The following is an 11,376-nucleotide window of genomic DNA, read 5'->3' as shown; positions in this document are numbered from 1 at the left end:
ACTAATTTTATCTGTTAAATTTTATTATAGTAACAAAGTGACTATTTTTAATAATAAAAGCAGAGTGCCTGTAGGCAAGTGGATGGCCCTATCTCAGGCCAAGTCCCCTTAGTGTTTCAGACCTAGGCTGGCCAGAATAGTCTTCTAGAATGTAACATTTATCCACCAGGTGTCATTATTTACCAATCTGACAAGCCACTGGGCTGTCTCCGTGCATTCAATGGTTGGAATCAAGGCTAGAGACCAGAATAGGAGATGAATGAAAATAGATTTAGAAAAGGGCATTGTGGCTGGAATGCAGCTTGCAGTGTGGAGGGCAGGGATGGGAGGGTAAAGAGGGCTCTTTGAAAGACCAGTGTCACTTTCCTGATCAAGTTTCTTAAGCTGATACTTCCCTGGAAGGAGTCAGAACTTGGGTTTGTAGGAGTAGCCCTGGCTTCCAGCTGCATTGTGCTAGACTCAGGTTTGAAGCCCCAAATCTAAGTAGTCCCCCCTTTGATAAATTCCCGGCCGGGTGCAGTGGCTCACAGCTGTAATCCCAGCACTTTGGGAGGCCGAGGCAGTTGGATCACCTGAGGTCAGGAGTTCGAGACCAGCCTGGCCAACACGGTGAAACCCCATCTCTACTAAAAATACAAAAATTAGCTGGGTGTGGTGGCAGGCGCCTGTAATCCCAGCTACTCGGGAGGCTGAGACAGGAGAATCGCTTGAACCCAGGAGGCGAGATCATGCCATTGCACTCCAGCCTGGGTGACAGAGTGAAACTCTGTCTCAAAAAAAAAAAAAAGAAAAAAAAATTCCCTTACTGTGCCTACTTGCCCCTCTGCCCTTCCTTTCTGACTTCATGTGCCTCAGGGCGTAGGAAAGCATCCACAGTAGAAAGATAAATTGAGAAATTGCTCCTTCCCAGTCTTCAGACCAGAGACACAGTTTAGGATCCAAAAGGGAGAGGTCAGGGGCCATTAGAATAGGAGATATGCATGGGCGTGCCTGTGAAAGGCTGCCTGGAGGACCACAACAGGCAAAGGAGCCTCTATCGGCTCCCCGCTGCCTGCCACCCTCATCCCCCTGTGCTCTCCGCTTCAGGCTGCAAGTGCAAGGCAGGAGGCTGAGATGGGCTCAGGCCAGCCATGGACCCTGCCTGCCCTCAGAGCCAGCCGTTGCTGGTGAAATCCATGCGCAGTGCCTCCTCCTCAGCGGGGCTCAGCTCCTGCAAGGGGGCGCGGCAGGGGCCTCCATAGTAGCCAAACCAGTCCATGATTTTCTTCAGCCCTGGGATCCCAAAGCGCCGGGTCACCTGCAAAGCAGGGCCTGTTAGAAGAGACTGAGAATTTGCTGAACACCCATATCTGGAACTCGGAGATCTGTCACTTTCAGAACATTGAAGTCCTACCCTCTTCCCCCAGGAAAGTAACTGCCAACTCTATGGCACCCAGGGTACATTGGGAATCCAGATTTAGAGACCAGAGAGCAGGTCTGTAATAGCAAAATACAAAAAATTCAGATTGGGGAAGAAGAGTGCCTCCTTTGGTTTTAGGAGAAAAATCCACTCCAACAGAGAGGAGAGTGGTATTTGGTCCTCAAGCTGGGGTGGGAGAAGACAGCAAGGCTGCAGGTCTAGGCACTAGAGCATCAGCAGTCTGCAGCCCAGCTCCCTGAAACCTGATGCAGGTCACACCAGACCTGGGAAGTCAGGAAGGGGAAGGATCTGTGAGAGTCTCAGGCACAGCCCAGACCTCTACTCCCCTTGCATCTGGCTGCCCTCACCTCCCCATAGCTCCTCCTGACCCTAACACTAAATGGTCTCCCAGGAAAAGCAAAGCATCAATTCCCAAGGAAGTTTTGTTGTATAAACTGTATGTCATTTACTTATTATCTCTGAGTAAGTTCTCCTGTCTAAAAAAGGAAGGGGCTGGACAACATGATCTCTAAAGGCTTTTCCATGATAATGGGGGACCTAAAGCTATTGTTATAATTTATTCATTTATTTTTATTTATTTATGTTTTTGAGACAGTCTTGCTCTGTCACCCAGGCTGGAGTGCAGTGTCCTGATCTCAGCTCATTGCAATCTCTGCCTCCTGGGTTCAAGTGATTCTCCTGCCTCAGCCTCCTGAGTAGCTGAGATTACAGGCACCTGCCACCACACCAAGCTCGTTTTATTTTATTTTATTTTTGTATTTTTAGTAGAGACAGGGCTTCGCCATGTTGGCCAGGCTGGTCTCAAACTCCTGACCTCAAGTGATCTGCCCGCCTCGGCCTCCCAAAGTGCTAGGATTACAGGCATGAGCCACTGCACCCATAATAATTTATTTATTTTTATTTTATGTTTATTTTTTTGAGACAGGGTCTCACTGTGCCACTCAGGCTAGAGTGCAGTGGTATGATCATGGCTCACTGTAGCCTAGACCTCCTGGGCTCAATCGATTCTCCCACCTCAGCCTCCAGAGCACCTTGGACTTCAGGTGCATGACACCATGCCTGGCTAATTTTTGCATTTTTTGTAGAGACGAGGTCTTGCTATGTTGCTCAGGCTAGTCACGAACTCCTGAGCTCAAGTGATCTGCCCACCTTGGCCTCCCAAAGTCCTGGGATTACAGGCATGAGCCACGGCGCCTGGCCTATTATAATTTAAAATCATGTATGGAATATTACAGAATAAATGAAGCATCAAATTTCCTTGCTTTTGGTATAGCAACTGGTTATTTCATGCTGATCAGAAATATTAGATGAATCTTTCACTACCTAAAAACTACAAAAGTAGTCCTTAAGAAAGTTTTATTTGGAGAGCAGCTAAAACCTTAGGAGGATAAAAATAAAAGGTTGTTTGGGATAAAAAGGCCAGGAACCACTGATGAAAGATTGACTAATAACTTTACCACTAGAGTCCCGGAGGCTTTATCAAGCATGGATTTTTTTTCTTGGAATGGGTGGTAAGCCACCCTCCTGCAGGCCTCGCCACCCCCATGATGTTCTAATAGCCTGGCCTTTTTACCCAAAGCCTGAGTCGGTGGGAAAGACCCAGGATACAGGATGGAAATAAGAGGTACCCAGAGAAAAGCTCACTCCTGCCATGGGTTTCCAAAGATATCTGATGTGGCCCCTCTTCAAACCCTAAGAAGGGGTTGGTGGCAAAGACTGTAGAAAGTCCTAAATATAGCCAGGGGCAGGAGGCAGGCTGGTGGGAAGGTGGAGGAAGGACATTGTGTTTGACCAGGGATGGGCAATAGAGTGACATCAAGCTGTTCTCGGGGTGTCTGAGCCTACAGCCTAGGCAGCAGAAAGGTGTTCCAGGCATTCCTGGGTATGTGCCCAGAGCTGGCACAGGAGAGGACACAGAATGAAGGGTGAGGCAGGATGGGGTAGGGCGGGATGACACGCAGAGATCTGGGATGACAGCTAGGCATCCACTCTTCCCCAGGGGCAGCCCAAGCTGCTTCATCTGTGAAATGAGTGATAACAACACCTACCCCATAGAGACGTCCCAAGGGCCAGATGAGAAAAACACCGCTAATATTAGACCAGTTCCCATGAGCCCTGGAAGCCACTCCTTTTCCTGTCCCGGTGGCATGCGGGTTCTGGGACCTTCGTTTTCAGAGGTGCACTGGGAGTGGGAGAGCAGAGGCCCCACCCCAGTGGAATGTTCAGTATGTGCAGGACGGCCTGTGCCCAACGGGGCCCTCGTTTCTGCAAGTTCTTATAACCTATTTATAGAAGGTCCCATCTCAGAAGCACCTTCACCTCCAGAGGGACTCAGATTTACCTCCTCAGCTGTCGTTTCTGTAAATCTAAGTTAATCTGCCTCTTTGAGGTAAGGATACAGCTGTGAGGGAGCTCTAGAGCCCACCCACCACTTTACCCAAACAAAACATTGTGGAGTGCCTAGCTCAGCCTGGGACTGCAGCCAGGCCCATGAGGCCCTTACCTTGCATGCAAAACTTAAGGGGAGGCCAAAAACCTCAATCATCAAAATAAGTAATATTTCAATGCAATTTTTTTTTTTTTGAAACAGTCCCACTCTGTCGCCCAGGCTGGAATGCAGTGGTACGATCTCGGCTCACTGCAACTTCCGCCTCCTGAGTTCAAGTGATTCTCCTGCCTCAGTCTCCCGAGTAGCTGGGATTACAGGTGACCAACACCATGCCTGGCTAATTTTTGTATTTTTAATAGAGAGAGGGTTTCACCATGTTGGCCAGGCTGATCTCGAACTCCTGACCTCAGGCGATCTGCCTGCCTCGGCCTCCCAAAGTGCTGGGATTACAGGCGTGAGCCACCGTGCCCAGCCAAAATAAGTAATATTTCAATGCAATATTTTTTAAAAATCAAAATTAATGCAAAAAATATCCACAATGAACGAAACTTTAAATAAAGACAGGATCCAACAGAGCTGTGCCCCACCATATAGAAGGCTCATGCATAAGTAATCATGTGTGCCCCATGTATTTTTTGGTGTATTTTTTCATTTTTATTTATTGTATTTTTTAAATTTCTTTTTTTGAGACAGGGTCTTGCTCTTTTGTCCAGGCTGGAGTGAAGTGGCATGATCGTAGCTCACTGCAGCCTCGACCTCACGGGCTCAAGCAATCTCCCTGCCTCAGCCTCTGAGTAGCTGGGGCTAGAGTTGCACACCCCCATACCTGGCTAATTTTCATTTATTTTTACTAAAGACAAAATCTCACTCTATTGCCCAGGCTGGGCTCAAACTCCTGAGCTCAAATGATCTTCCTGCCTCAGCCTCCCAAATTGCTGGGATTACAGGAGTGAGCCACTGTGCCCTGCTGGTGTCTTTTTAACGGTTATTCTTTCTCTAGAAGTAGACTTGGAAAAATATGTTTTGATGAGTTTGCTTCCATTAAAGCCAGGAAAATAAAATTATAATAAATCATGTTTTTGGTATATGAAATATTTAAGCCTAAAATAGTGCTGTGAGTTTTAACATACCTACTTCTCAATTTTCAATATTTTTTCACCCACTTTAATGTTCTTAGGGGGAAAAAAATCACCATTTAGAAAAATACTTAGAGTATTTACTTTCAGGAAGATGGAGTAGATGTACTTGTCCCAATTCTTCCCAATAAGTACAACTAAAAGCTCTGGACGTTACATAAAAATATTATCTGGACATTATATAAAAAATTATATATATATCTGGACATTATATAAAAGACATAAGAAGACTCTGGAAGGCAGAGAGAAGGAAGACCAACAAGGGACCTAGAGACCCAAGAAGTAACACAGTGCTACGTACCCTGGCCCAGACTTGGAGCTGAAGAAGTCAGCAAGCACGCAGTGCCAATGGGTACAGACAATACACGCACTAACAGAAGCCAGTTCTCTCTAGCCAGAGGACCAGAAAAGGGGTTGCCTAGCAAGATGGAAAGCTTTCAGACAGTAACTGCTCTACTCCAGCCGAAAACCAGCCAGGCCAGCAAAGACTGAGTGAAGGAGTCTGAACTGCCACCCCCGCTCCCAGCTGGGTGGTGTCAGAGCAGGCCAGGTGGAGGGAAGTCAGGACTTGCACCACTGCTCATCTTCAAAAGGCCACCAGAGCCCACCCCACCTGCTGCCAGACACACAGGCAATGCAGTGGAGGCAGTGTGTAGGGAGCAGCCAGGGGGCTCTTCTACCCTCCAGGCAGCAGGATGTCCATAGATGCCTAGTACAGATCCTAGTGCAGAGGTGTCTTTTTTTTTTTTTTTTTTTTTAAAGAGATGGGGTCTGGCCATGTTGCCCACGTGGGTCTCAAACTCCTGGCCTCAAGCAATACTGCCGTCTCTATCTCCAAAAATGCTAAGATTACAGGCGTGAGCCACTCTGCACCAGATCCTTAGGTGTCAGTTTTTAAAAATATGTACAGGACTTGTTGGCTGGAAACTACAAAATGCTGAAGAAATAAATCAAAGAAGATCTAAATAAACAGAGAAATGTACCATGTTCAAGGACTGGAGGACAATATAGTAAAGAAGTCAGTTGTCCCCAGATTGGTATGCAGGCTTAACGCAATTTCGATCAAAGACCCAGCAAGATTTTATTGTAGATATAAACAAGATTCTTGTAAAATTTATATGGAAAGTTAAGGAAATTAGACTAAAACAATTTTGAAGGAAAAAAAAAAAGAACAAAGTGGGAGGAATCAGTCTACCTGATTTGAAGACTTAGCTACAGTAGTCAAGTCTGTGTGGTATTGCAGAGAGATAGACGTATACATCAATGGAAAGAATAGAGAACCCAGAAATAGACCCACACAAATATGCCCCACTGATTTTTGACAAAGGCACGCAAGCAGTTCAATGGAGGAAAGATGGCCTTTTCAGCAAAAGATGCTACAGCAAGTGAATATCCATTAGGGAAAAAAAACACAAAACCTTGACCTAAGTCTTACACTTTATACAAAAATTAACTCAAAATGAGTCACAGACTTATAAAACATAAAACTATAAAACTTAAAAGAAAAAAATAAGAGAAAATCTTTACGATCTTCTAAGAACTCTTCAAGATTTTTTTTTTTTTTTTCCTGAGATGGAGTCTCACTGTCTCCCAGGCTGGAGTGCAATGGCATGATCTCGGCTCACTGCAACCTCTGCCCTCCGAGTTCAAGCGATTCTCCTGCCTCAGCTTCCTGAGGAGCTGGGATTACAGGCACCTGCCACTACCCGCAGCTAATTTTTTTTTTTTTTTTTTTTTTTTTTTTTTGTATTTTTAGTAGAGACGGGGTTTCACCATCTCGACCAGGCAGGTCTTGAACTCCTGACCTCGTGATCCACCCACCTCGGCCTCCCAAAGTGCTGGGATTATAGGCGTGAGTCACCATGCCCAGAACTCTTTAAGAGTTATTAGACTTGACACCAAAAGCATGATCCGTAAAAGAAAATGTTGATAAATTGTACTTCATCAAAATGTAAAACTTGCTCTGCAAAAGGCCTATTAAGGTAATGAAACGACAAGCTATAGACTGGGAAAAGATATTTACAAGCCACATATCTAACAAAGGACTAGTATTTAGAAGCTATAAAGAACTAAAATTCAACAGTCAAAAGAACAATCCAATTTTAAAATGCCTAAGAAGTATAGATAGTTGACTGAAAAGGATATACAGATAGCAAATAAATACATGAAAAAATGTTCAATAGCATTAGCCATCAGAGAAATGCAAATTAAAACCACAATGAGATGGTTTTAATTTGTACCATACATCTGTACTATACATCTATCAGAATGGCTAAAATAAAAAATAGTCACAACACCAAATGCTGGCAAAGCTGCAGAAAAACTAGATCACTCATACGTTTACATCAGTGTAAATTTAAAATAGTACAGCTGCTCTGGAAAGGTTTAGCAGGTTTGTTTCTGGGTTTTTGTTTGTTTGTTTCAGGTTTGTTTTTTGTTTGTTTTTGTTTTTGTTTTTGTTTTTGAGACAGGATCTCACTCTGTAGCCCAGGCTGGAGTGCAGTGGCAAAATCACAGCTCACTGCAGCCTCAACCTCCCAGATTCAAGGGATCTTCCCTTCTGCCTCAGCCTCCCGAGTCGTGGGACCACAGTGCATGCCACCGCATCTATCTAATTTTCTGTATTTTTTGTAGAGACAGTCTCCCCATGTTGCGCAGGCTGGTCTTGAACTCCTGGGCTCAAGCAATCGACCCCCCTCAGCCTCCCAAAATGATGGGGTTACAGGCGTGAGCCACCACACCCAGCCAGCAGTTTCTCAGAAAATGAAACATACCACTACCCTATGACCCACCATTTGTACTGCTGTGTATTGATCCCAGAAAAATGAAAACTTATGGACACACGAAAACCTGTTCATGAATGTTCATGGCAGCTTTTATTTATTTATTTATTGAGACGGAGTCTCATTCTGTCACCCAGGCTGGAGTGCAGTGGCACAATCTCGGCTCGCTGCAACCTCCACCTGCCGCATTCAAGCGATTCTCTTGCTCAGCCACTCGAGCAGCTGGGATTACAGACGTGCACCACCATGCCCAGCTAATTTTTGTATTTTTAGTAGAGACGGAGTTTCACCATGTTGGCCAGGCTGGTCTCAAACTCCTGACCTCAGGTGATCTGCCCGCCTCGGCCTCCCAAAGTGCTGGGATTACAGGTGTGAGCCACTGCTCCCTTCCCATGGCAGCTTTTAATAGCCAAAAACTGAAAATAACCCAGCTGTTCTTCAACAGGTGAATGGTTAAACATGCTGTGGGGGGCCAGCCGTGGTGGCTCATGCCTGTAATCCCAGCACTTTGGGAGGCTGAGGAAAGATGGCTTGAGACCAGGAGTTCGAGACCAGCCTGGGCAACATAGCGAGACCTTGTCTCTACTAAAAATAAAAAAGAATTAGCCAGGTGTGTTGGTGTGCACCTGTTGTCCCAGCTACTTGGCAGGATAAGCTGGGAGGATTGCTTGAGCCAGGAGGTTGAGGCTGCAATAAGCAATGATCCTGCCACTGCACTCATCCCCGGTGACAGGGCAAGACCCTGTCTCAATAAGTAAATAATAAATAAACATGCTGTGGTACGGCAATACCATGGTATCCTACTCAGAAATAAAAAGGAATTAACTATTGATACATGCAACAAACAACCTGGATGAATATCCAGAGAATTATGCTGAGTGGAAAAAAGCCAATCCCCAAAAGTTATATACCATGTGATTCCATATAGTATACCCTTGAACTGACAAAATTATAAAATGGTGAATGTATGTGTGGTTGCTAGAGGTTAAGGAGCCTGTGAAGGCAAATGTGAGTAGGCATGGCTATAAGAGGATGACATGAGGGATCCTTGTAGGGACAGAAATATTCTGTGTCTTGACTGTATCAAGGTCAATATCCAGACTGTGAAATTATTCTACAGTTTTGTAAGGTGTTGCCATTGGGGAAAACTGGCTCATGGGTACATGGGATCCCTTTGTATTAGTTCTTAAAGTTGCATGGGAATCTATAATTATCTAAAAATAAAAAGTTTGGCCAGGCGCAGTGGCTCATGCCTGTAATCCCAGCACTTTGGGAGGTCGAGGCGGGTGGATCATGAGGTCAGGAGTTCGAGGCCAGCCTGGCCAACATGGTGAAACCCGTCTTCACTAAAAGCACAAAAATTAGCCGGGTGTGGTGGCAGGCATCTGTAATCCCAGCTACTTGGGAGGCTGAGGCAGGAGAATTGCTTGAACCCGGGGGCAGAGGTTGCAGTGAGCCGATATTGTGCCACTGCACTCCAGCCTGGGCACAGAGTGAAACTCCATCTCAAAATAAATAAATAAAATAAAATAAAATAAAAAGTTAAATATAAAATATACAGTAGGCCAGTCATGGTGGCTCATGCCTGTAATCTCAGCATTTTGGGAGGCTGAGGTGGGAGGACTGCTTGAGCCCAGGAGATAAAGACCAGCCTAGGCAACATAGTGAGACCCCCATCTCTACAAAAATAAAAATAAAAAATAAAAAAGATTGCTTAAGCCCAGGACATTGAGGTTGCAATGAGCTGTCATCACACCACTGTACTCTAGCCTGGGTGACAGAGAATGACCCTGTTTCGAAAATAAAAAAAATAAAAGAAAAAAGATTGGGAGGCCGAGGCAGGAGGATCACTTGAGGTTAGGAGTTTGAGGCCAGCCTGGCCAACATGGTGAAACCCCATCTCTACTAAAAATACAAAAAAATTATCCAGGTATGGTGGCACGTGCCTGTAATCCCAGCTACTAGGGAAGCTGAGACAGGAGAATTGCTCACACCAGGGAGGCGGAGGTTGCAGTGGGCCAAGATTGTGCCACTGCACTCCAGCCTGGGAAACAGAGCGAGACTATGTCTCAGAAAAGAAAAAAAGAATAGGCCGGGCACTGTGGCTTATGCCTGTAATCCCAGCACTTTGGGAGGCTGAGGTTGGCGGATCACTTGAGGCCAGGAATTTGAGACCAGCATGGCCAATATGGTGAAACCCCATCTCTACTGAAAAATGAAAACAAAAACAAAAATTAGCTGGGCATGGTGGTGCACACATGTAATCTCTGTTATTCAGGAGTGTGAGGCACAAGAATTGCTTGAACCTGGGAGGCAAAGGTTGCACTGAGCTGAGATTGCTGCACTCCAGCCTGGGCAAAAGAGCAAGACTCTGTCTAAAAAAAAGAAAGAAGGAAAGAAAGAAAGAGAGAAAGAAAAAGAAAGACAGAAAGGAGGGAGGGAGGGAGGGAGGGAGGAAGGAACGAAGGAACGAAGGAAAGAAAGGATAAAATGTACATTAAAACTTGAATACAGGGGCACATATTTTTCTGTTGCCTCAGACTTCAGAATGACCCTGAACTTGATTGGCGTTCTCTCTGAAGTTCTCCTTTGCTTGCCCAACAAAGAATTGGGGTATACAGTCTGACCACAGAACCGATTATTTGAAGACAACACTCTCCTGCCTTCTAACTCCTTTGCCAGCCCCAATCATTCCTATTTTTTCAGGACCTGGCCCCCGATAGCACGGATTTAGAGGCCCCTGGTTTACACTCTTTCTCTCCAGGCATCTCTAAGTGTGGTCCTAGGGTTACTCTGTCACAATCACACAGGATGTTTGTTTCAATGCATCTTCTTGGGCCCAAAAGTTGGAACTTTAATTCGCCCCTAAGGAAATTTTAATGCACACTTAAGTTTGACAATCAGTAGTGCTCGACTTTGTCCGAAGTCAGGATTTTCTGGGAGTCACAAGGAGTTCCCACACTGGGATGTTCTCTCAAAGGATTTTCTGAAAGGAAGAGACTGAGTGGGGCCTGGTGCCAGCCCTGGGTCCTGCTCCAATGAGGACACAGACTGCCCACCCCCCCCACGCCGCGACCCCGCTGCCACTGGCTCACCGCAGCGTTTGGCTCAATGAGGCGGTGCTGCAGTTTCTGGGCATCTTCCCATTGCCCCGTGCAGCACAGTCGCTCCAGCTGGCACACCTGAGCCCCCAGGACATTGGCCAGGGCGCAGACGCCCCCCACAGCTCCTGCACGAAGTAAGACGCAGAACATCAGCCAGAGCCTCTCCCCTCCAGGCATCCCAAGCCCTGGTCCCAGCACCTCTTCAGCCTGGGGACATTAGATACAGATTTCTATGTCACTTGGCTGGCTACATCAAAGGAATGCTCTGTGAGTCCAGAGTATACATTTCCAGAGAGAAGAGCTGCCTGCATATTCAAAATAGAATCCCGCAGGTCAAGCACTGCTCAGGGCTGATCTGTGAGGGGCAGGGAGCAGAGCCTGAAAGTGAACTCAAGGACGGTTCCTTCCCTGAACCCCTCCCGGAATAAAATCCCATCTGACAGTTGACACCTCCAGCTTCCTCCAATAGCCCCCTGACTCATCAGTCCTGTAAGAGGGTAGGACGGATGGGAAGCCTTTGCTCTTTTGAAATTTTATTCCCCCC

The 11,376-nt window shown here is 46.1% G+C and overlaps 1 protein-coding gene across 2 annotated transcripts in view; it reads right to left on the bottom strand.

Moving 5' to 3' along the window:
• Positions 1-5: 5 nt before the first annotated feature.
• HOGA1 (4-hydroxy-2-oxoglutarate aldolase 1) overlaps positions 6-11,376 on the bottom strand; it is a 28,679-nt gene continuing 17,308 nt past the window's right edge. For both annotated transcript variants that reach the window (XM_008950751.4, XM_008950753.4), the window contains 2 exons: positions 10,824-10,957; positions 6-1,297 (listed from right to left, as the gene is read on the bottom strand). In XM_008950751.4, the coding sequence (XP_008948999.1) occupies positions 1,148-1,297; positions 10,824-10,957 (284 nt within the window). In that variant the 3' untranslated portion in view covers positions 6-1,147. The remainder of the gene's footprint in view (positions 1,298-10,823; positions 10,958-11,376) is intronic.

Source organism: Pan paniscus, chromosome 8 (assembly GCF_029289425.2).
Source record: "Pan paniscus chromosome 8, NHGRI_mPanPan1-v2.0_pri, whole genome shotgun sequence".
Taxonomy (NCBI): Eukaryota; Metazoa; Chordata; class Mammalia; order Primates; family Hominidae; genus Pan; species Pan paniscus.
This window is presented reverse-complemented; position numbering and strand designations above follow the sequence as displayed.